The 24817-nt window shown below is 55.2% G+C and overlaps 2 protein-coding genes across 2 annotated transcripts in view; one reads left to right on the plus strand and one right to left on the minus strand.

Annotated features, from left to right (window-relative positions):
• CFDP1 (craniofacial development protein 1) overlaps positions 1-22520 on the plus strand; it is a 68894-nt gene extending 46374 nt beyond the window's left edge. The window contains exons 6-7 of the mRNA XM_082489138.1: positions 16287-16445; positions 21855-22520. Coding sequence (XP_082345264.1) covers positions 16287-16445; positions 21855-21945 — 250 coding nt within the window. The 3' untranslated portion in view covers positions 21946-22520. The remainder of the gene's footprint in view (positions 1-16286; positions 16446-21854) is intronic.
• ZNRF1 (zinc and ring finger 1) overlaps positions 1-24817 on the minus strand; it is a 183776-nt gene that overhangs the window by 115344 nt on the left and 43615 nt on the right. The window lies entirely within an intron of this gene.

Genomic DNA, 24817 nt, shown 5'->3' on the forward strand with positions numbered 1-24817 from the left:
CTAGAAATTCAAAAGCCAAGAGATCAGAAAAGGAGGAACAGCTTTGTATGTGAGATGATAAACCTTTCCACCAACGTGCGCGTGTGGATCAGCTGAGCACCGCTAGAGATCTGAGAGCAAGCCCGCTGAAATGCCGGATTACAGTCCACATATGGACAAGAACACTTTATACAAATATTCCTGCGATTGAGGCAGATGAGGGAGGGTTTTTTTTTCTTGTTCCTGCAGAAAGTTTCCCGTTTCGTGCTGGTCTCCTGGGATGTTCAGCGTGACCTCCTTGCTATTTGCAGAGCCTGGTTCTGGTGCTGGAGAGCCCTGTAGCGTGGTTTGCAGTCAGGAGGGTACTCAGCACCTGCCCCCTCCAGCTTCCTGACGAGCACAGGCTGGTTTTGATGGACTTAAGTGAAGTGTTATCCCTGCTTCTCCCCTGTTATCCCTACCTCTCTCCTCCCTTCAAATGTATTTTTCTCCCCCTTTGCCGACAGCAGCCTCTGAAATGCATCAGAATGGTTTGCAGGCGCGTTCTCCGCTGCAAACCACTGAGAACCCACCAAATGCTTTGGAGCAGCTTGAGGCATCCGGTTTGACGAGAAGAGGACTCTGAATAGACGTGTAGCTGGGTGCTTAGCGTCATTCAGCTATCCCGAGGCAGCTCCGAGGCAGAGCGTGATAGCCTTGACCCTTGACGCCGTCGTCACTGATGAAGGCAAAGCAAAGCAGCTCTTGTGCTATGGGTGAGACTCAATCTCGTCTCTCTCTTGCCGAGGAACGCTCTCCAGGAACCGAGAGCAGGTGGGATGGTGGAGGACCTCTCTCTAGCAGTGTGGGTCGTTTGGGTACTGCATGCCGTGAAGGCTTTCGCTAGTCCTCAGCTGGGAGTTTCACCAAGGAACTGGTGCTGGGGGAACAGAATCTGAAGCAAAGAGACAGAGAAACTTTCACCGGGAGATCTGATGTATAATTAGAAAACAAAACCCAACCAAACAAAAACCAGCTCGAGGCGTGACAGCGTTGAGAATATTGATCGGCAGATCGTGTCAAAGGGAATTTAGCTGGCCTGGGGCACATCACAGGAAGAGCTGAAAATGGGGCTGCGCAGAGACACGAAAAAAGGGTATAGCCAAGAAAAGCCTTGAATTGCCACGGCAAGGTGTAAAGGGCAGGGATTTCACAGGTTTGTAGCTGGAAGGTCCGAAGCGGCTGCTCGGGCGCCCGGTCCGAGCTTCTGCCCTCGCTGGGGTGGTGGCGTTTCCCTGAGAGGTCCCTGCGAGCGCTTGCGGTTGAACTACAGCCTGCGTTTTTGAAAGAGGCATCCACTCGCAATGGAAAGACTTACAATTTGGGATCCACCACATCCTTTGGGAAGCTGTTCCCATGGTTAATGCGTTTACCGCGTAACTGTTCCGGTTCCCTGAAGGAGTTTGAGTCCTCAGCTGGCAGCCTGCCTGCCTTGCTCAGCGCTGCTGCAGAGTTTTCTGCCTCCTGAGACAAAAGTCTTGCTACAAAGGGACTAAATGACCTGCCGGGGGGTCATGCAGGCTGGCCGGGAGCGCCGGGGACCCAAACCTGCTCCCTCCAAGAGTCTGGGAGTGAGTCTTGTGAAGCGTTTGGCTGTTCATCCAGCAGCAGCCCTGCTGATCTTGTCTCCTCTCTGGATGATGTACGCCTCCTTGCTGTTTTGCCCTCAGCAGCTGGTAGGTCACGCAGGATTTGAGAACCGGCTCTGGCGTCGTACCAAGCAGAGGCTGTGGGATGCTCACCAGCGAATTCCGGAGACCGTGTGTCACGAAAACCCCGGCCCCGCCATCCCCTTCCAGGATGGAAGGGATCCCCTTCCATCGCCCCCCTCCAGGGGGCTACTGGAGGTAGTGGGAGCCCTGCTGGGTTGCGGTGCCCACGTTGAGTGAGATCCGTGGCTTCCCCAGCAGCTTTTGGTAGGTGGACGTGAGCTGCAAAATCTGTTTGGGAGCCTCCCGCTTTGCGTGGGCGGAAGGGAAGCCTTGCTCTTACCTCTCTGCCTGCCTCCAGCTGGAAGGGGACAACGGAGCTTGTGGCTGGGAGAAGTCAGCTGTTTCCATGTTCTTCCTCGGGGGACTTGAAATCTATTTCCAGTGAGGTGGGTCCCTGGGAAGAAGAAGGGCAGCTCTTCTAAGCGGCTGCTGCCAAAGCTGGAAGGCGCTCGGATGTAGCCTTGCCAGCCTCAGGCATTCAAAACACTTCAGTCAAGCCCTGGGGGAAAAAAAAAAAAAACCAAACCAAAAACAAACACGGATAATCTTAGTTTCTCCGCTTTACATACATTTTGGGCTCTCTGCGCTGTCCTCTGGTTTGTTACTGAGCTTTTTCTGCAGCCACCAGACTTAGAAAGTTGTAGTTGAGAAGAAAAGGGTGTCTTTTCGTCAGTTAGCTTTTTATTGCCGGCTTTCTCGCGCGTTGAACTTCAAGTTTTACACGGCAAACATCTTTAAGGCTTTTAGGCTATTTCTCTCCGTTCCTTACCCCCTGAAATACCCTCTTTGATGGGGATCGTTAGGCCAGCTCTCAATCTCTGACTGGGACAGTCGCGTGGAAGGCGAGGTAATTGTGACGGATACCCCGGTGATGTTACCCTTCCCAAAAGCAATTAAATGGGATCAAACCCTCGCTCTTGTTTTACGGCTGCTGGTAGCAGTGCCCGAACGTCTATCGTCCCCCGTAGTCCCACATGCTGCCAGGCCAGGCTTTCCGCTGGAAGATAATACGTTATATTCGTGCTATTTATTAACTTGCATGGCACTGCTCCGCCAGGCGCTGGCTTGTTGCTCGGTGTAGCGACGCGGTTGCGCTGGGGAGCCCTGACGCTCGTTCAGCCTGCCTTAATTTCCTGGGAACTTTCCCCTGTCCTCGGCTGCTGAGCTTCGCAAACGTTTGCCAGTGGAAGGCGGTGTGTTTGATTTAATCGGAATTCTTACAGCTGTCAGATTAATCGCCGGGGGGGGAGGTGGGAGGTGGAGGAGAGAGTGGGGGGATCCCTCCCTGCTTCTGCCTTTCTCACCTCGTTTTGATCAAAGCCCGGCGTTGATCTGGTGCAGCGGGAAGCGAATCGGGACTAAACGCTGGGGCCGTGTATGAATCGCAGGGACTCTGCGTCGCTGGGGGGGGGGAGCGGGGGACGTTGGGCGTTGTTTTCTCAAGGCTGTGGTGTTTGGGGGTGTTAGATCCTCCTTGCGCTGTAAGGAGCAACCTGGGAGTCGCAGCAGCTGCTCTGCCATCCGCACTCAAGTCGCTTTGAAATCCCCTTTAGCGCTGGAACAATTCCATTAGCGGTACTTCTTAGGAGTGATTTGGAGCGGTTTCTCCGCCGATTAAAACCGAGTCCGCGCAGCAGTCTGGAGGGCTCGTCATAACCAAGACGTTCCCCCTCGTACCTCCGGGCTGCTCCCAACCAACCGAAACCCTGAACAAAAGATCTGCTGTTAGACAAAGGCGGAAGGATTGAGACTCTGAAGAGAGGAAGAATTTCTCCTCTGTTTGCCAGCAGGGTTTTTTTTTTTTTTCCTAACTATTCTTTTTTTAAGGATTGGTCACCAATTAATCCGTGTCGTTTTGCACACAAAGCTGTCAACTTTTTTTTTTTTTTTTTTTTTTAAGGTTGCACGGTGAAATAACTTCCGTGCTGTTGGTTCTAGCGGCCCTGAATGTTCTCAAAGGAATGCCTTTTTAAGATAAAACTGGTCCGTGCTTGGTCCCAGCCCAGAGTTGTGGTCGTTATTGTTTTATTTGAAACGTCTCGACTGAACCCAGTGAAGTCAGTGAGAGCTGCGAGTGTTCGAAAGTCAAGTCACACTTATTTCCATGGCTAAATATGGGCGTTACACAGGGTGTTACTCTCAAATACTCCGGCATACGACCCAAGCTGTAGCCCAGCAAGCGTGCTACGTGCCGCAGCTACCAACTTGCAGCAGCTTCTGGCAGCTTTCAGGCCATCAACCTGTTAGACGTGGGTTGCCGAAAGCATCGCGCCTTCTCGCTTTTCATTTTTATTCTTGCCCGCTGTTGGGGTGCGAGATGCCTCGCAGCCACGCAGGAGCGCAAGCTTGACGGCGACTTGTTTATGTGTGCGTTTGTGCTGATTTCTGTGCGTTGGATCGGAAATGAGAATAGTAGGAGCAGGGCGCCTTCCCAGGCACGCACGGTGCGGACGGCTTTATAAAAGGCATTTCTTGCCACTTCTCAGTGGCAGCGCTAATATACCAAATTAAATAGAGCCAACCGCCTTGGGGTAGGGTAGGCGTACCGCTTCTGCGCTGGTGTAGCGAAATCCATCTGAAACTGGCACGTTATTATCCCGAAACGTTTACACAACTGAAGAGCATCATAAAATATATACGAAGAGCGGGCATGATATTTTTCAGTCAAAAGAATAAATGCAAGCGGTGCAGTGCAGGGTCAAATTACTCCACGTGGGAAGAGTTTTGGGAGCTGTGGTGCGTGTCCGTGGTCCTTCAGCGGCAGGAGCAGGTTTGGTTTGTGTTGTGTGGGCGCCCTGGGCGCGGAGGAGAGCTCTCACGTGAGGAGTTGCTGCCGCTTCCAGCTGGGAGGGGGCAAATCCGTCAGCGTTTGGCCGCAGCTGCGGTGCTGTGCTGAGTTATCAGGGGCGTAACTTTGGCTGCAGCCCGAGCCCGGAGTTACAGGTCCTGACCCATCAACCGAGCGTCAGACGGGGCTGGTTAGCGCCCCGGTGGAATCGTTAACATCTTCATAGCATCAGAAGTCATTCGAACGCTACAGCTCTTTCAATTAAGCTCCCGTTGAGCTCCGTGCATGGATATCGTTAACGTAACTGGCTGGCCCGCTGCAAATGCATTAGGAGAGTCTGCTGCTGGAACAGCCTCCGTCTGTGCTCGGGGCTGGAGAGGAGCCAGCGCGAGCCGTGGTCTCCGCACAATGTCACACTGATTAGGAGGGTGCGAGATTTTGTTTTCGCTAAAACAGTTCTGCCGGTACAGCCCGGAGGGCAGCTGCTGGTTATACTGGTACAGAGGGTTCTTATGCCGCTCTGGCATTGTCCCCGGCTCTGGGGGCAGGCAGCGATGCTGCTGGGAGCACCTTTATCCTGCGGTAACAGCCCGTGCGTGGCGTGCGCTGCCTGGCTCCGCAAGCGCGACTCTCTTATTTTGTTGACAACCGCCCCATAGCAACTCTGTCTCAGAGGCCCAAGGAAAATATTTTGCTTCCTCTGGCTGTTAGGAAGCGGGTTCTCCATGGCAGCAGTCCCATCACAAAGGGTTCGGTCCTGCGCAGGAAACCCTGATCCATTCCCTAATGAGCCCTTCCTGCTGATAAGGGGACCTGCAGGTCAGGGGCTCTGCCTGAGCCAGCCGACTTCTTGAGAATTGATGTGCTTCTCGTCCTCCAAAGCCTCTAAAGTGAGACTTCAGCCTGTACTTCTCAGCTAGGTCCTCCAGAGAGGTGGGATGGGACTTGCTTGAGCAAAGGCCAGCTCTGGCCGAGCTGTACACCTGTGTTATTGCTGCTGCTCTCTGCCATTCCTGAGCAGAAGCATCCCATCTCTCCCCTGCTCAGAATGTCTTGGCGTACGTGGAGACCCAACTCTGGTTTTATTCCTGGAATAACTGTATTCGTGTGTGCGGTAATCATAGAACGGTTTGGGTAGGAAGGAACCTTGGAGACCATCCAGTTCCACCCCTCTGCCTGGGCAGGGACACCTCCCACCAGCCCAGGTTGCTCCAAGCCTCGTCCAACCTGGCCTTGAACACCTCCAGGGATGGGGCAGCCACAGCTTCTCTGGGCAACCTGCGCCAGGGGCTCACCACCCTCAAAGTGAAAAATTTCTTCCTAATATTTAATCTAAATCTCCCCTTTTCCAGTTTGAAGCCATTTGCCCTTGTCCTATCACTACATGCCCTTGTAAAAGGTCCCTTCCCAGCTCTCCTGTAGGTCCTCTTTAGGTACTGGAAGGCCACAATAAGATCTCCCTGGAGCCTTCTCTTCTCCAGGCTGAACAATCCCAACTCTCTCAGCCTGTTCTCATAGAGGCGCTCCAGCCCTCGGAGCAACTTCGTGGCCCTCCTCTGGACCTGTTCCAACAGTTATTTACACCTGGGTGGTTCCCCAGTTTGGGAAGCGGACTGGAGAACAAGGTGGTACCACATCTGTGCTGTCCTGTTTTGGAGCAATGCAGCCCTTAGGTCTATTTTTCCAGCCCTGTGCTTTGGAAAGGGCTCTCCAGCACGATTCAGGATGTGGAGATGAGCACAAAGTATTTGTATATCTCAAAGAGTGCACCAGAAAAGAAGTCGCTGACTGGGATCTCCGCTGGCATCCCGTGGCGTGGTGGTCTGCAACCGCCTGCCGTGTCAGTTTTGCCGTTCATCAGCTGGTACCGTGACACTTATTTCCCTCTGGAAGGTGAAGTGCGTTCTGCCAGAGCCAAACAGCATTGCACAACTTGTAAAGCCCCACAAAAACTCGCTGCACTGGTTTAATAACCAATCCGGCAATAAAACAGTAGTTGGAATACCAGAGCGTTGCCCTTTGGTGGGCTGTTGCTCACCGCTGCTGGGAGGTGGGAGTAACGTGGCTTTTTCCGCTGTGACAAATCTCTGTTCCCCACTGACTATATTTAGACACAAATACATCCAGCATCCGCTGGGCCTGTGGCAAGCTCTGCCGCTGCCTGCAGCAATCTTCACCGAGGCAGCATCACGCCTGCGTTTAGTCTGTCGCATCTGCCCGTGCCTCTCCACGCTGACGGAAACCGTGTCAGCTCGGTCAGGCTTCGATTGCTTGGGCTGCCGGCGTGCAGCAGTCCGGCTCTCCTTGCCTGGCAGTACCTTTTAGAATCATAGAATCATAGAATTAGTGAGGTTGGAAGGGACCTTTAAGATCATCAAGTCCAACCGTTAACCTACCCTGATAAAAACACCACCACTTCTAAACCATGTCCCTAAGCACCTCATCTACCCTTTTCTTAAACACCTCCAGGGATGGTGAATCCACCACCTCTCTGGGCAGCTTATTCCAATGTTTAATAACCCTTTCCGTGAAAAAATGCTTCCTAAAGCATTTAGCTTTTAGCTCCGTCTTAAACTCTTTTCCGTGTTGTAGGAAGGCAGGCAGGTGTGTGGGAAGGAGAGCCATCACTCTCGCTTCTTGAGAGGTTACACCTTCTCTTCCGTGCGCGTCTGACATTGCTTCTTTTAACAACAGTTCTGCTTTGTGCCGTGATTCTGGATTACCTCCTGAGCTCAGCAGGGTCGGGGTCAAAGACTTCCGACAAGTGGAAAGAAGCCGTGAGCATCAGCGTTCACGGTGGGGTCTTCACCGTGAGGCTGTCCTGAGGTCTGGCGGGGGGCGGGGGGTATGAGGTGACATCAGAAAGCAGAAAGGACCTGGGTATCGGCTCAGCTCTTCAGATTTTGCTAGCTTGCATTGCAACAGCAGCGATGGCAAAGCAACTCGGGGTTGACTTGGGTTGGCAAGCCCGGACAAAAGCCTGACAAGAGTTAACTCGCGCTGTCGGCTCGAGTTATAACCCGCGTTCCCTTGTCTTCGTCGTAAGTCCTTCAGGCTGGTCCCGCTGCAGTCAGACCAGCCACCTTCCACAGGGTGATTGTACTTGGAGTATTCTCACCGGGAGCTGCTGACAGCTCCTGTCAGCGAAGCCCTCCGTGCGGTAGAAGTAAGTTTGCCTCGGTCTGTTGGCAGGATCGCAGGGAGGGGTAATCGCATTTTGCCAGCGTACCCGCGTCTCTCGGTACCCTTGGATGTAGCTGCCTGCTCCGTCATGCCCCGTGGCACCGCCAAATGGGTTTTGCCCCAGTCGTGGCTGCTTTTCCACGGTGGTTTGGTGCACGTCGCTCTTCGGAGCGCGGGAAGTTTACCATCCCCGCTACGAAGCGATGGGTTTATAACCCTGCCTCAAAAATCACTGCTGCTCCGAGAGCATTTCAGGCAGGTTCTTTGGCTCAATTTTGGGTGTAAATGCTGGGTATATGCTACCGGCTCAGCAAGCGGAGCATGTGGGCAGGCACCGCTATGTGAGTTGGCAGCGAGCTCCTCAGCCGGCGCGGCACTGGGAATCAGACGGTCCCAGTCCTCTCCCCGCCAGCCTGCCCCACCTTTGCTGCCCTCCGAACAAGATCATCACCACCCTGCCAGCCCTCCACCAGCATCCACCCTCCTTTTTATCTTCACTTCCTCCTCGCTTGTTTTTCTTTTTTTTTTTTTTTTTTTTCTTTCCACCTGGGTTTTAAATATTTGTTTGTTTGGTGTCAGGGAGGGCTTTCTTGTTTGTTTTTTTTAAAATACCTGTTGTGACAGGCAGGGCTGAGAACAAGCTGGGCTGGTCTCCACATCCATCCCAGTGCCCTTTCGGGAAATGATGCCAAGTGGGAAAAAGAAATGCAGTTGGGTTGGGTCTGGGAGATTTTTCTGTCCTCGCCTGGTTACGCAGGGTGAGGGATGGGAAGAGCTGGTGGGTTTTCAGGGTCTGAAGAGGAAGACCTGTTTTATCATTCTGAGGAAGGTTCTTGCAATACCGGGCACCATCGTCCTGCTGCCGCCTGCTCTGTCCAACCGGACAACCCTGACCTTGAGGAGCAGATGGCACCGTGCTTCCCTTCCTGCCCTGTGCCCATCTTCTTCTCCACCAGCGTTTCTGCTCCTCCGTCGAGGAAGATGGTGTGGAGAGGCTGGGAGCGAACAGCAGAGCTGGCACACGGGCCACCAGCCAGGTCTCTACATACCTCCTCCTCGTACGACGTCTCTCATACACCCGTGCACGTTGTTGTTCAAAGGGAGGACAGCGGGGAGGGTGATCCGCAGTGCGCTGGGCAGGAATCTTCCACTTTATTAAAACGAAAGTATTTACTGGCTGCAGCAGTTGCCCAGCTGTGGTTAGTTTGTATGAGAACCATTTCCTGCCGTTAAGGAAACTATTCAGCTTTACAGCAGTTCGTGGCAGGAATAGATATTACTATTTACAAAACCTTGTGCTCTTCTCTCTGCTGAGTGGCAGTGTTTCTCACCTGCATCCCTGCCATCGGAGTGCCCGGGGTGGGCTGCAGTATCCCAGATTCCAGTGGGGAAGGGAGCTGGGCAGGAGAGGGGCTGCAGGAAGGCCAGGGCTTGACGATCATAGAATGGTTTGAGTTGGAAGGGACCTTAAAGATCATCCAGTCCCACACCCCTACCCCGGGCAGGGACACCTGCCACCAGCCCAGGTTGCTCCAAGCCCCGTCCAACCTGGCCTTGAACACCTCCAGGGATGGGGCAGCCACAGCTTCTCGGGGCAACCTGCGCCAGGGGCTCACCACCCGCACAGCAAAGAATTTCTTCCTCATACCCCATCTAAATCTCCCCTCTTCCAGTGTAAAACCATTCCCCCTCATCCCATCACTCCCCTCCCTGATCCAGAGTCCCTCCCCAGCTCTCCTGGAGCCCCTTTAGGCACTGGAAGGGGCTCAAAGGTCTCCCCGGAGCCTTCTCTTCTCCAGGCTGACCCCCCCCAACTCTCCCAGCCTGTCCTCCCAGCAGAGGGCCTCCAGCCCTCCCAGCATCTCCGGGGCCTCCTCTGGCCCTGCTGCAACAGCTCTGTGTCCTTCTGCTGTGGGGACCCCCCGAGCTGGAGGCAGCACTGCGGGGGGGTCTCCCCAGAGCACAGCAGAGGGGCAGAATCCCCACCCCCCTCACCCTGCTGGCCACGCTGTGGGGGATGCAGCCCAGGATGATGAACATGGTGCTTTCAGGTCTACGTGGCCCTAGATGCCATCTTTCTGTATTTGGTGACATTTACCCGCCAACATCCTGTTCTGATGGTGGGGTCTGACATGCCGCTCTGCGTTGCAGGCAGCCAGCAGGGAAGCAGTTTGTGTTGTAGCTTGGTTTTGAGTTGAGTTCTCCTCCTTGAAGATTTGCAAAGCTGTTCAGCCGTGCTAAAAGACCTGAAAGCAGATGCCTCCTGCTTGTCTTCTTCTGTTAGCCTAAGCACCCTTGCCCATTGCAATGGTCTCATCATCTAACACATAACAAAAACTATCCATCCTAGTTCTGAAGCTTCCTTGAGAGTGGAGATTTTAGGTAGGAGGTGTAACCTGCCTTTTTTAATTATAAAGGTCATTTCTTTAATAATCTGAGTACAAACCGAGGCTGGAGCAGGAGATAGGGGTTCTTTCCTGGCTTCTCAAGATTTCCTTCTGATGAAATTGTCTCATCTCTGTGAGTCCGGATTTATTTCTGCAAAACGAAAGGTTGCTCTGCAGTGCCTCATGGAGGGTCACCAGATGTTTTGGATGTACACTGGAAGGTGATAGAGTGCCCAACACCAAATTGTGCCTGCTTGGAGAGGTGCAAAAGCCTGTAATGAGGCCAGAGAAGATGTCCCGCTCTGTTGTCTCGTTTCTTCCACCACGTAGCTGCAGGGCGTGCAGGGTGCCTTGGTGGAATCAGCATCATCTAAAAAAATGTGCTGCTTGGTCCATGTCTTGTAGCACCTATTTTGTTGCAAGCTGCTCGTTGGTAAAGTAGGTTCTGAGCCACCCTGTTTAACAGGGGCTGGATTTCATTAAAGGGGGGGAAAGGAACATTTCACTCATGATTTGTGTACACCAGTAACTGTCCTCTTAAGTGTGTTCGCTCGTGCTATTTCTCCGAAACGGGCCATAACCAGAAGGGTGTGGGGGAGTGTTGGGGCGTTAGCTAAGCATCAGTAACATCCAATTTTGTGTTCAGCATTTGCTTCTTATGAATTGAGCCCTTCTTAAAAGTATTGACAGAAGACAGAAGTAGGACCTTCCTGCTACAGAAGTTGTTGTTATGCACAAGGAAGATGATATGAGGCAGATGGAGAAGCAAGCGCAGGGTTTGCGGTCTGCACGCTCCCGTAGAGCCAGAGCGGCAGAGGCTTTGTCATCCTCCAGGGTGGAGGTCAGGCTGGAGCTGGGGACGCTGCTGGCTCCTTGATCAACACGTGAGTAGGTGTCCTTTGGGCACCCTTCGTTCATCAGAGACAGATGACGTGAACTGTCACAGCTCCTCTTGCAGTCCTGCCAGTCCCTGCCTGCTTCTGGCCATCAGCTTGATCTCGTTGGCCAACTGGTGCCTGTTCAGCTGCTAAGTTGTCTCCGTTGGTATTTCACAAAAACGGGAGGTACTTTCCCCCCGTGTTACTCTTCCAACAGCTGCGGCATGGGGTGCTGTGAATAGGAGAGGCTGATTTGCGAAGACATCCGAGATCCGCTGTGTCCAGGGAAACGTGAGGGCAAACAGGAGGACCAGCTCAAAGCTCTGCCTTTGGGTAGCAGTAATCATCTGTCCCAACCGAGGAAGGAAATAACTGGCTTGGCAGCAGCGGAGCAGACAAAAAATCTCAGTGAATCACCGGCTCGACATGAGTCAACGCTGTCACACGGTTGTGAAAAAGGCACACATCATAGGAGGCCGTGTAAGGAGTTGCATGCTTCGCAAAGCATCCGAAGCATTCCCCTTGCTCCCGGTGCCGGTAAAGCCATGGCTTGAGCTCTTTCTTTCCCCTTTTGGATGCCGCGTTTCAAGGAAGATGCGGGCCAATAGCAGAGAGTCCAGGGAGAGCGGTCAGAGGGTTGGAAACCGTGAGGAATGAGAAAAGCTTGAAACGACCCGGGATTGTTTAGTCTAGGAAAGAGCAAGCTGAGTAGGGGGGGGGGGGGGGATATGAAAAGCTTTCAAAGACATAAAAGGCTGCTGCGAAAAGTGAGGGAATGATCTGTTCTTAGTAGCTACTAGGAAGAAGATAACAAGTCATAGGCTGAGCAAGGAAATTTAGTCATTGGGGGAAACGTCATTGGGGAAAACTTACATAAGTGAAAGGCTGATGTAGCCCCGAAACCTCTAGTGCGTGTGGGGTTGGTGTCAGGAGGCCCTCAGGGCGCCCACCTCTGGTCGGGTGGGAGAGGAACCTCATCTCCCTTTGCCTGGCAGGATGCGCTGGGAGACCTTTGCAGCCCTGTTTTCCTATTGCTTGGAAGATCGTTTTACAAAGCTTGTGATGATGTCTGCCTCTTTGGAGGCAGGCGCGTGTTTCCTGGGTGCCGCTGACCTTCGTGTTACGAGACAGCAGGGATTACATGTGACAGTGACGCTCTATCATCGGTGTAGCAGCAATTCTCCAAGATCCTGGTGCGGCTGCAGGCTTGAACCGAGATGGGAGGGAGCTTCGTTGTTAAGGACAGGAATACAGAGTGTCTTCACCTATGGGGGGACATCGAGGGAACCCGTGGCTTTCTGTTTGTCCCCGTGTGTGACAGTGCCGGGTGATGCACAGGCACGGTCCTTGTCCTGAAGACACTAGATGGGTGCAGGGGAATGCCCCCGCCAAGGCCAGAGCTCACCAGCACGCTTATTTGCTGGTCCAGTGGCTGATTTGAGCCGTGCTTTTTAATCGTGGAAAGTAAGAGCGTGTCTTTGTGTCCTAAATAGGCGATTGTCCCGATTCTCATCCCCGGGATCCATTATGTCTTAGCAAATTACTTTCTCTCTTTTAAATGCCTTAGTGATTAAAGATGCCACAGCAGATACCCTTAATGAGTACAAAAAGGGTAATAATTCCTCTTGTTGGCACTGAATGCAATTAATCAGGCCCCTTTACTTGCTTTTTAAACAGATGAGGCATTTAAGGCCAAGCAAGTTTTTAATTGGACTTTAATGTCTCTCATTTACTTCATTTTGGCACAAGCGTAGGAATTCCCACCCCCCAGGTTTGCTGTTGGATTTATTCAGGGTGATGAGAGGCTCAGCGCGGAGTGAAGACTCAGCAGCAGATTCAAACACGTCCTTCAGCCCATGCCTGGCTCCGTCTCGTTGCCTGGCCCGGGCTTGGTCCTGCTGCAGGCAGCCCAGAATTCTCCAAACAGGAGCAGAGCCAGGTCATCCAGCCCAGGATCCGCCTCCAGCATGGGGCTGACACCACGTATTAGCAGTATTTTGGGAGTAGCCATCAACACAAGGGTGCAACATAGCCTGCCCTGTTTGGTTAGGTTCCCTTGCCTTGAAGGGACCGTTGACTGGCGAGTATTCTTGTGGCTATCTGGAAGCTCTTGATGGAGGTCCATCTTCATAACCTAGACTGTACCTTCAAACATGGGGTGAGTTGGATCTTTTAAGGGATATTCCTGAGATCCGTGGCCAAGGGGAGATATAGAGGCCTTGAGCACCGTTACTGGATGAGTACGTGTAGAGGTTGTTAATTGATGCCAGGAATTCCCATGGGAGAAAAGATGTGTGATGACTGACCTTCACCCAGCCTCCAGCCCCTGCTGCGAAGCCAGCACCACCCCTGGCCACGAACCACCTTGCCTTTGGTTCCCTTTGCTCACAGATATCCTCCGCTGTGGTTTGGGGAGTCGTCGTGTCCCAGCCTGTGTTTCGTGTGGGGCCACGCGCTGCAGCCCAGCCTGGCCGGTTGGTCGCTGTCCCACCTTGGCTCTTCCTGAGGTTCAGCCGAACAGACACCGGTATCGATGTGCGTGAGCCTACCTCTGAGCCCGCGTGTCGCTCTGCGGGGCAGGCGTACCCCTTAACACCCAGGAGAGATCCTGAAAGGGCGTCGGGTGGATTTTCCAGGTGCCGTGCTCTGTCTTTTGCGGAGTCGGGTCTGTCTGTAGCGCAGCCGTACCGCGGCCGTAGGCTCCCACCCACGGAAGGGGTGGCGGGTGCAGGAGAGCTGTGAGCACCCTTGGGCATGTGAGATGGCTCTTATGCCATTGGGCTTCTTTGCCCCCAAAAACGATTTAAGAGGTATGTAGGGACAAGGGACAACACCCTCCGTTTCTGCATCCCTGCTTCTCCCGCTTCAAAGGTAGGCAGAATTGTAAGCACAAGTCAGTCTGGAAAGTTAAGTGTATTTGGAGAAATGTGTTATTGAATACCTTGTGTTAATTTAAACACCTTCTGCCTGCAAGGCTGGGGGGAGAGGAGCGTTGCCAACTGGATCAGCCATAGCACTGCTCTAGATCTGTCTCAGAGCATCTTTGCTTTAAGTCCCTCGCTAAAACCCGAGGCTTCCCGGTGCTGCGTAAGGAACTGCCGGGCACGAGCACCAGGCTCTGCCTTCCAGGCGGCCGCTCGGCGGGGACCGCCATGGGGGATGCTTGCCCAAGATTTTGTTTGGTTTTGCTTTCTTACTTGTCATATCTCCTCTCCTCCCGCTCCCTTGCAACTTGAACACGCGTCTGATACTGGATTTGATGGTTGCGCAAGGCTCGCCTGAAGTCCTGGATAGCCAGATGTGGGAACCGAATCTCTCCGGTTTTATCTTGTGCTGAGTACGGCTTTGCACATTTTGCCCCCTCGCACCACTTTCCAGCTACCTGCAGATAAGGATGCTCGGAGCCATCATGTCTTGAAAAATAAGGGAGAATCGGAGGTTGAGCGAGGATCGAGGTGTGATGTGAGGGGCTGTGGACATCTTGATGAGACGTTCAGGGATAAAGGTAAACTAAAGAGCATCCAGTTTGCTCTGTGTCCCCGCAGAGTGAAAAATGCGGGCCATCGGCATGTTCTCCAGCAGCGGGCAGGGACTGAAAGAAACAAGAGGATATTTTGAAAGAAATAAGAGGATATTTCTGCTCCTCTGGCTTGGCAGTATGAGGAAGGGCAGGCAGCTTTGTCCTGTGGCTATGGAGCCTGCCAAGATGCCCTTAATCCAGGGTTTGTAGCCCAAATATCTCTTATGTCAGGAAACTACAACCCTGAGTGACCATCCCAGCCGTTCTGGCATTGAGAATCTTCTGACTGAGGCTTACAAAGACATTACTTTCTTTGATTTAATTCCATGTAAACTGCGGAATCATTTTCCTTTAGAGGCTTGCAAATTATGGAAGCATAAACCACGCTAACGATCCGATACGGACAGCTTTGGATGCGTTCCCAAGAACGGCTACCCCTGAGCGGGACGCGCTTGGAGAGGACTGATGGAGACCGATCTGCCACTGCTCACCTGGCTGCCTTCCTTGGCGGGGTCCGTCCCCCCCCCCTTCCCCAAATTCCTCCATCTCTCAGGAACGAGAATCATTTCCTCTCTCCGGCTTCTTTTGGACACAGACCTGAAGTTATCTCTGGAATGTGTGTAAACACCGAGTTCAATGGCATGCTGTTTGCCCCCCTCTCCTGGGGGGAGGGGGGGGGTAAGAAGGGGTTAATACAAGTTTGTTTTACGGGGTCTTAGCCCTGAGAATTGTCTTCCTCAGAGGGCAGCCCGGCTGACCCCAGTCTCTGTGTGTGCCTTTCCCAGCGTAAAACGGGAGATTCGGGGGCCCCCGCCACGCGGGTGGGATTTCCATCCTCTAAGAACAAGGAGATGAAAGACCAAGGTGGTCTTCCTGCTAAACAGGGACCTGGGAGATGGTGTGGCATCGCGGTGCGCCCGCGCTGGGACTCAACGTGTCGTGTGATGGTGTCACTAACAGGATTTAGGCGATCCTTGGACAGAAACAGCTTTGCAGGCAGGAGAAGGGTGGGGGGGTTCCACACGGTTCTGGTGCCCCCGTCTTCAAAGAGTGTTGAAACGTAAGCAGGGGGACAAAACCTCAGAAATGACGTACGAGATGGGGCAAAAATGCATTTCAATGAGAGGCATAAAGAGCTCCATCTGTTTGTCAAAAAAAAAAAAAAAAAAAATCAGATGTAAGTTCGTTATGGTGTACGAGAACATTACTAATGAGACCGGCCTGGGCGCGGAATTACTCTTAGATTTAGAACGTGGCGGCAACCCAAACCTAAAGCTCGACAAAATCAAGTTGAAAACAGACGTGTTGATACCAACAAAATGGTTAATTCCGAGATGCGTTGTCAGCGCTGGTGACGCACTGGGGCTGGATCCCTTCCAGAAAACACCACTTTAAACCGAAGACAAAGAACTGGGCTTAGCACGGAGGTGATCGGTGGAATGGTTTGGCCTGGTGTATACAAGGGGTCAAACGGGATGATTTAATGATCTCTTTTGGCCTGAAAGCTTTCTGTTCTCTTAGGAAGATAAATGAAAAAGCCCTTTCACAGCAAGCGAGCGCTTGAGATATGTGTGTAATGAACTCTGCTGCTTCCAGGGGAACGGCGGAGCGGGATCTGCAGGAAGCGTGACCTTGCCGCCTGCAGGCTGCCTGAAGTTGGTGGCCATCTGTTTAGCGGAGGTGGCTCGCCACCATCAAGGCCACCACTCTCACGCGTGACGTTTCTCCGCTCCGTTTTTAATCGCCAACTGACGCTGTCTCCCTGCATTTAAGTAACGTTTGTTTCCTTATCTCCATCAGGGTGAAGAGGCCAAGCGGCATGAGCAGCCTCCTGGGGAAGATTGGCTCCAAAAAGCAAAAGATGAGCACACTGGAGAAATCTAAACTGGACTGGGAGAACTTCAAGGAGGAGGAGGGGATTGTGGAGGAGCTGGCGATCCATAACCGAGGGAAAGACGGGTAAGAGGGACTCTACCGAGTAGTAGTCCAGCATTTCCCACCGCTTCCTATACGTGTAGGAACCCCATCGCTTGCTACAGAGAGAGTTCAGCAAACCCATGGAATTTCTTAAGGATTTATTTTAGGAGTACATAAGGCCAGTAGGTGTCATAGGGAGACAGGTAAGTCCGCAAGCACCTAGCGCTCTCTGCTAACGACCTCGTGAGTTCTTCAAGTCCAGCTCAAGCAGAGTCTGGCTGTGCTTTATCTTCCCTCCTGCTAGTGGCACAGATGCAGTGTGAACCGGTCTAATGCAGCACTCCCATGAGGAAACACAATTGCCTTTGCCCTGTTTTCTTTTATTTTTAATTAAAAAAAAAAAAAAAAAGAAAAAGTCTCAAATCGGGAGGTATGGTTTTTTTGTTCCGTTCTTCAAATGACACGTTCCAGCTGCGTCTGTCTTCTCTCCTCCTGCGTAAAGATGTATGCAAACCCGGAACAGCTGGCAAGGTGCGTTAAAGATTATGGCAGCACTGGGCGTTGATTGTGTGCATCGAGCAATGTTCACTCCAATGAAGTTAATGGAAGTATCGTAAAAGTAAATGGCGATGCTGTAAATAAAACAGAAAGTTAATAACATGCACTGCAGGGAAGGATAATAAGATCAGAAGTGGTGTTTCCACCACAAGTGCTTTGCTAAGCTCTGGGAGAACGTAACCGGCTTAGTGGACGGCTCATAAAATGTATTTTTATTGTCAGCTGTTCTTTTACTCTGCGGGAAAAACTCAGAGCTTCCGCATTCCAACAGATTCGGATTTTGTATTTCAAATAGGTATTTTATAATTGCTGGATTTTGTCAGTTTGGTCTCGCACCCCTCCGCAACACCCCTTCTCCATCAGATGTGCCCTGATCTGTTTCTGGACACTTGCCCTTGAACAAGTAGAGCAATTCAGTGGGGGTGCTGGAGGGGGACAGGGCGTTCCTCCGGGATCCCTGAAATCCAAGGAGGTGAGGGACGTACATCGTGCGGCAGAGCGCACGCGCAGCAGATGATCGCTGATGCTGTCGGCGGCGTGGTGAACGCTGCGGTCAGAGCCCTGTACGCAAGGCTCTCCGTTGAAATGTCCGGCGCCAGGAGTCTGGAGGCAGAGCCAGGCTGCCTACCGGGCTCTGTCTGAGATGGAGGAGGAGGAGGAGGAGGAGGAGGAGGAAGAGGAGGAGGAGGAGGAGCTTCTCCCATGAAGCCCCATCAGGAGCTGCAGGCTCCATCTCCAGGGAATGGTCCTGTTGCCATCTGTGGCACCTGGCTGGCTTCTCCTCATGGGATGTGGAGTGAGAATTTCCCCTGCGTAGATGTCCTGAGTGGCTGCCAAGTGTGGGAACGGCTCTGGGCCTTCAGTCCTCTGGACTGGGCCGGTGGTGGTAGTACCCCCATTAAAAGCCAGACCATCTCTTGCCGAGATGGCTGGGACACGCCATTTCTTTCCACAGTCATCGGAATCAGCCCGAATCAGGGTCCGTCGCTCTCTGGGAGGATCTCTGCACGGTCCCAATCTCTGCATGAGCGTTTTGTGGCATCTCTTGCTTGTTCAAACCTCGTACGTCAGCTTTTCTTGGACAGTGCTCTTTCCTTTCCCACCCCGTACAAGCAGGACAGCTCGCTCTTCACGCCTGGCAGACCTTTCCGGAGACGCTAACGTAATGATCCTTGAAGGCTGAAGAAGGGATCAGCGCATTGAAAAGACGAGCAAAGCAGAACAGCAATTTTAAGAGTATCTGTAAGCTTGGACAGCTTTGGGTTTTGCTGCCTGTCGCGTCCCAGGCTAGAAAATCCGCTGGGCTATTGGCAAGTGATTTTTTTGGCGTTAAAGAAACGAGAAACGCGATGCCATGATAACTTCAGAGAGTCCTTAGAAATCTGTTTGTGCTGGTCCGGCACGTAACCTGAGGGGAACAACCAAGCGTCCGCTCGCTGTGAATTACGTGCACCTTCAGGGTAAAGGAAGGGAGAAGGGAGGAGCAGCGGCGGACGTGCAGCCCGCTGCGTTTCTGCTTACAGGTCACCTGTAAACGCCCGTGGCGTGAAGGTTGCCGCACCGTCACCGAGCAGCCAGCCTGCGCGGGGAGCGGATCACGCCGACGCAGCTGCCGCAGCCTTCAGGTCCTTTTGCGGGAACCTGTTGTCCCTTCCGCAGCCGCCTCTTCTCCTTTAATAAGGAAGGCTCTGCTCACCCTTCATTTACACAGCTCTAGAAAGGTCATAACGAGCGGTTGTTAACCCTTCAACCCAGGCAGGCAGGAGCGGGCGCTGCCTTTATCCCTGGTGCTGACGTGCCTTAGAAACCTCTGGTCCCCGCCTGTCCTGCTTTGTAATTAAAAACGTCTGCCTGATGAGAATAGCCGCAACTCAACTCCTGGAAGTGTCCGCCCAACGCCACGCGCTACAGAGATGTCCGTGCATGGCTTGAGGAAGGCAGGAGGCATTTCTTTTTGCTGAGAAGGGAAGGCAGGCTGAATTTCTCTGGGGTTTTTTTGTTTTTTTTTTTACGGTAACCTGGCAGAAGTCACTGTTCACAGCCCCGAGCTCGTTGTGCCTCGGACCTCCCCGGCCCTTCTCGGGCAGCCACACGTGCTTGGCTGGCGGCCGGCTGAGCGATGGGGCCATGGCATCTTTTTGCTGCCGATGCCGGTTATCAGCCAGCTGCAACCTGGCTCCGGCATTCCCGAGGCAGAGGGGACGCGTGCTGCCCCGTGGCTGTGTCCACCCTCACCTCCTGAGTTTTCCGCCCCTCGTATCACCGACCCCAGACGGCGATTTGCATCTCCCCGGCAGCGGGATCGGGGCTCGCGCAGCCTGGTTGTGCCGGATCCTGAGGGCATGTCCTGGATTTGACAGGAGAGGCTGAAGTAAGGAGGGGAGGCAGCTATCCCCTTTGCTGTCGCGTCTCTCTGATGTGCTTTAGAAATGGAAACGTGGCCTCTTAATTGGGCCACCTTTGTAGGGCAGGCCCGGTGGGGGAGCAGCCCCGCTCGGGGCGTGGGGCCGGCCCCGCGCGCTGGGTGACTGACGGTGACTGGCAGGGGACGGGCAGCACCGATGAAACCCGGAGAGGTTTTGCAGCTGCCCTGGTTAGCAGAGACAGCCTCTTCTCCCGACGCATTTACCTTCCTCCGGATCACAGCTGCCCCGTTTCCACGCGGGCTGATAATTTACGGGAAGGTATTGATTCAGGTAGCAAAGGTCAGTTAGACGAGCGCGGGACGGATGGTTTGTGCCCGGCTCGTGTACTTTGCGCTGCTCTTTGGCAACGCGGAGCCAGGCTGGGAACCGGAGCCGCCGGGGGGGCTTGTGCCCACCCTACAGACCCGCTGCTTCCCTGCTTGTGTCCGTCAGCACCTCCAGCCTCCGTGCGCACGTAGCGCAAGCTTGTCCCCAGGCTGCCCACCCCATAAACCACGGTGTATGCACAGGTAGTGCCTTGCGGGGTCTGCTCTGGCCCCCGCGGCGCTTTGCTGTGGCCGGCCAAGGACGACGCCGCGGGGTAACGTCGAGGTTCCTTCACGCAGAGCCTCTGGCTGCAGCTGTGAGACCGCATTCCTGGCTCGTGATCCGTATCGATCCCCCAGGAGCGAGTCCCTGCCCGCTGGAGGGGCACGGCAGCCAGGCAGGAGGAGGAGGAGGAGGGTGCTGACCCCTTGCTGGGGTTGGGAGTCCCAAAGAAGCTTCAAATCCAGTAGCTCGGGCTGGTGCTGCCCAGGCGTTCGGGGTGTCCCCAGGTTAGCGGCGGGAACCCCTGTCCCTCGCCTTCCCGGCTGTGATTGCGGTTGGTGTTTAGCAGCAGAGGGGGAGGAAAACCACACTCCCAGCGATACCACACGCTGCAGTACACAACGTGACCTCTCTCCCCGCCCGCCCCCCTCCCCCCCCCCCAAACTTCCTTCCCGTGACCTCTCCGAGCCGGGTCCAGCAGTGGATCACCTCCCGGCTTGCGGGGATGAAGGGAAGCGACACTCCCCTGCCCGCCTTTCCTGAGCCGGCGTGGGGAGGGGGCCTCGGTGCACGGCCCTGCTCTGACGGCGAGGGGCAGGGGGCCAGAAAAACACCTCCTCGCAGCCGGCGGAGACGAGCTGACCCAGTTGTGTCAGCGCGAGACGGGCTCGGGCTGCGATGGGAATGGGGTGGCAGCAGGGATGCTCGGGGACGGAGCCCCGGGGAGAGGAATCGCTCGCTGAAATGAACGTGGATTAATTCATTCCCAGTGACGGCTGGGTGGGCAGGAGCGTCAGGGCTGTCCCTCGCAGCAAGGGCGAAAGCGCCCCGGTCCTGGCAGCACGTTCAGCGCCGGGTTCAATAGCTGGAGCATAAAGCAGAGAGCTCATCACCGACGGCGGTGCAGCCCCTCTGTCCTCGAGGGACCGCTGCTGGTGGCAGGAGGGGGCTTCAACCCATGCGGTTGTATCTTAGGCACCTTCGTGCCCGCTGAAAGGCCACCCAGGAGCCCGGAAAACCCGCAGAGCTCCTCTTCCCGCCAGCCTTCAGCCTTGCTTTCAAGCAACGGGCTTCCCTGATTCCCAGATGCCGAAGGCAGCGGCTCCTGCATCTCGCGCCGGGTGCCGAGCCGTAATGACCTTGTCATGACAGCCGAGCGTTCGCCACCCTGGAACAAATGCAAAACAATTGTGATGATTCAATTACAGCTCCGGTTTTGAATTGCAATTTCGCTCCCTCTGTAGGTTAATTAGTAGCACAGCCCCGGGCTGTCTGTGGCAAGGGTTTGCAGCAAAGTACATTAAAATTCAGCTGCGTGCCGTTAATGAGCGGCAAGGTGCTTTTCCAGGCGCAGGCGTGCTTTGCTTTCTTCCTTGCAGCGCTCAGGTGCCTCGCGGAAGAGGGAGAAGTAAATACTCGGCGGTGGTTAGGAGCTGCTCTGTGGCTGGGAACCCCCTGGCCTGAGTCCCTGGGCTTACTGGGCGACGCCGTTTGCGTCCCCGCTCGCTCCCTCCACCCCCTTATCGGCTTCTATCGTGGGCCGTGCTGCTGCGGTGGGGGTTGCGAGACGCTTTGCCGGGGTTGCGTGGGCAGAGCTGCCTCTCCTGCCGAGGACCTGCCCTGAGCCCCCTCAGGCTGTTGGTGAAGGTCATTTCTCAGCCGTAAGAAAAGAGCTGGACCCAGAAACAGCCAGCCCATAGCTCCAGCCTACCCCAGACCTCTGCGAGTCCCCCGGCAGGCCACAGAGCCATTTTGGTGCCCGTAGGAGATGCTCAGTGCGGTGATCAGCTCATGGAGAGAGAGAGAGAGAGAGGGAGGGAGGGAGGCAGATGACGCCTTCCCTCCCTGCTCATCCTTTTGGGTGGTCTTCGCCCCGGGCTGGGGGCAGCGCTAGCTGCTACAGGCGCTGCTTACAGCCTCTGCCTCTGTCTCCCCACAGGTACATCGAGAGGAAAGCATTCCTGGAGCGCGTGGATCACAGGCAGTTCGAAATCGAACGCGACATCAGACTGAGCAGGATGAAGCCCTGATGTGCCCGGGGTGGAGGGGTGGCTGCGGGGGATCCTGCTCCCTTCTGCACCCGAGCGCTGGCTGGGGGCTGCCAGCCACCGCCGGACCACCAGGCACGGAAACCGTTCTCTACCCAAGACTCAGCCTGTACGTCTCGACGTACGGGTTTTTCCTTTTACTGTAATAGTTTGGGGAGGGTATTTGTCAGTGGGCAGGGGGCACTTTGAGGGTTAAAGGGTCCAGCAGGTGACAGAAGAGACCGACGTGATTCTGGAAGGCGGCTTTCCAAGGAGAAGAGGTGGTGGCAGCCATCCTTTGCCAACCCCGGGTGTTTCTGGCAGGAGGAGGAGCCCCCGAGGCTGGGAGGGTGCTGGAGCCTGGGCTAGGACTCGGCTGGCGTTATCTGGTTGCGAGAGGAGCTGCAGGAAGGTTTTGCGGCTGCTGTGCATGCGCGAGTCGTGGGATTCAGGGCTGGAGCCCTTCTCCCCGCTCTGCCAGCCCCGCAGCGCTCCCTGCCCCTCCGTGCTGCGCTCCTGCCCGGACAAAGCCAAACTGTCTGTACTTGTTTGTGGGGTCTGATGATGCTGGGGGGAGGCGGGGGGGGGGGAGGGGGGGGGTTAAGCAAGCCGATGAAGAAATCCTTCCTTGTTCACGCTGTCGAGAAGATGGGAGCAGCTGCAGCAGGCAGGACGGGCCAGGATCTGAGCGTTCACGTGAATAAAGTATTCCATCCCGACACTCTTGCGTGCCGGCGGCATGGTTTGTGCGGGAAGCAGAGGGCAAAGAAATTAAGGGTCACGTGCAGTAACGAGCGTTTGACTGCCATTGTGAAAACCTCTGCTCGGAGATGTCAGCCTGAGGGTCGGGGCAAGCGCTTGGATCCCTTTCCCGCTGCAGTACTGGGGCTGGCGTTGGGATTAAATCCAGGATTGGGGGGGGGGTGACGTGGGCCGGCGTGGTCCTCCTGTAGCAGTAAGGAAACCCACCCAAGGCCTGGCCGCGCGGGAACGTTCTGCAAGTGATGCTGTCTGGGTGTGGAGCAAGTGGCCGGAGCTGGAGGCCAACAACGCACCGTCATCTCGGCCGTCCCTTCTGCTCTGCCTGGCTGAGTTGGGCAGCTCCCCCCGTGCATGTCCTCGGAGCGAAGGTACCTTTTCCCCACGGGATGCCCTGAGCCCGCTCGGTGGGGCAGCCCGTGCCGGCGCCGTGCCGGGGAACGGGGGGGGGGGAGGGAAAGCGGCACAAGCCCCATCCTTCTCGCTAACGGGGCCAGCGATGCCGCCGCTGCCGCTGGCCCCTTGCCCGCGGCTCTGAGCGTGGTCTCAGCTTTGGGCTCACGTGTCAGCTGCTGAGTCAGCCCTTGCTCTGCGGCCGCGTTGTGGGATCGAGGAGAACAAAACACCACGTGCTCGGGGAGGGGGGGAGCTGCAGCCTTTGGCGCCCTGTTATGCACAGAATCAGCTGTTACGGACCTGCTTCAACGAGCCTGAAATTGGACAGCAACAAAACAACACGGGGTGATGACACGTTTTCACCTCCCAAACGCTTCCAAACCGGTTGCTGCTTTGGGTTTGGTTGCAAAAAACAACCCGAGTCCCCTGTTCCAGGGCACCGTTGCGGGGAGGTTTCAGCTGGGGGCTCCCGGCTGGCAGCGAGCGGCCCCGGCTGCCGGGCTGGACCTGGGAGGGGGCTGCGGTGTCGGGAGGGGGCTGCGGTGTCTCTGGCGGGTGCTGCTGCGATAGCCGGGCTGCTGGCCCGCTTCGGGGGCTGCAGGACCGTCTCTGGTCTCCTCTCTCCTCCCCGTGTGCTGGGTGACTCCCAGCAGGGACCCCGAGGCAAACCGGGCTCGTTTTGCAGCATCCTCGCTGAGGGCGAGATGTACGGGGCAGCAGCTCGGCCGGGGCTGGAGGGTTGGCCCCTGGGCAAGCACTGGGCAAGCAGCGGGGGAAACCATTTGCCTTTTGCTGTGCTCTGCTCTGCTGGGGCTGAGGAGGAGAGGAGGGGACACCGGGCGTCTTCTCCGCCCCGTATCACCCCGCGAGTGCAGTCCCGGGTCCTCACACGCTGGAGGGAGGTGGGGAAGGGTCCTGTCACCCTCGCACAGACCGGGTCCCCGCAGCGTCTGCCTCCCTGGGGGCTGCCGACCAAAATCCTCGCCCCGGCACGGGCGTCCCGGCCGCTGCTGGGTGCTGCCTGTTGTTTTGGGTCTTCCATGCGGCTCCCTTTTAAGGCTCGTTCTGCTCCAGCAGCTCAGCGGCATCTCGGGGTCTACAAACAGAAGGTAATTCCGTGTGTTGTCTTATAAGCAAGAGCTGAACGGAGATGGAAGAGGGAAACCTTTGGAGATGCCAAAGGCCAGAGGCACCAAACCCAGCCCTGCTCTTAAAAGCCTTGGAGAGCTCCAGGCTGTGTCCAGAGAGAGCTCTGCCGCAGCATCAGCATCGGGCTGCGGACAGCCCCGGGGGATGATGGCTCTGGATTTACATCTACGTGACCGCCGTGTCAGTGGGATCTGGCCAGCACCCACTGGTAAACTGGGAATATCGGTGACCCCAGCGTAAGCCTGCCAGCCCAGCACTGCTCTCCAAAAGTGCTCCGGCCTCTCTTCTCTGGGTTTTTTCTTTTGTTTTGTTTTGTTTTTTTTCTTCAGCTGAGTGAACGTGGAAAATGTCGAAATCTTGGAAGCAACCCGACCTGCTGGAAAAGCGCGGTTTAACGGGGGTGGCCGAGAGCTTCGGCTCCCCTCTCCCGCCGGGCTCCCCCAGCTCGTAGCACCGTGGCGTGCCCGGCCGGGCTCGGCTCGGCTCCGGCTGGAGGATGGCACGCCGCGGTGCCAGCTCCCGGCCCGGCAAGCTGGGACGGGCTCGGCAGGACGGCCGGGGGGCAGCCCCC

Source organism: Vanellus vanellus (genome assembly GCF_965231255.1).
Source record: "Vanellus vanellus genome assembly, chromosome: 12".
Taxonomy (NCBI): domain Eukaryota; kingdom Metazoa; phylum Chordata; class Aves; order Charadriiformes; family Charadriidae; genus Vanellus; species Vanellus vanellus.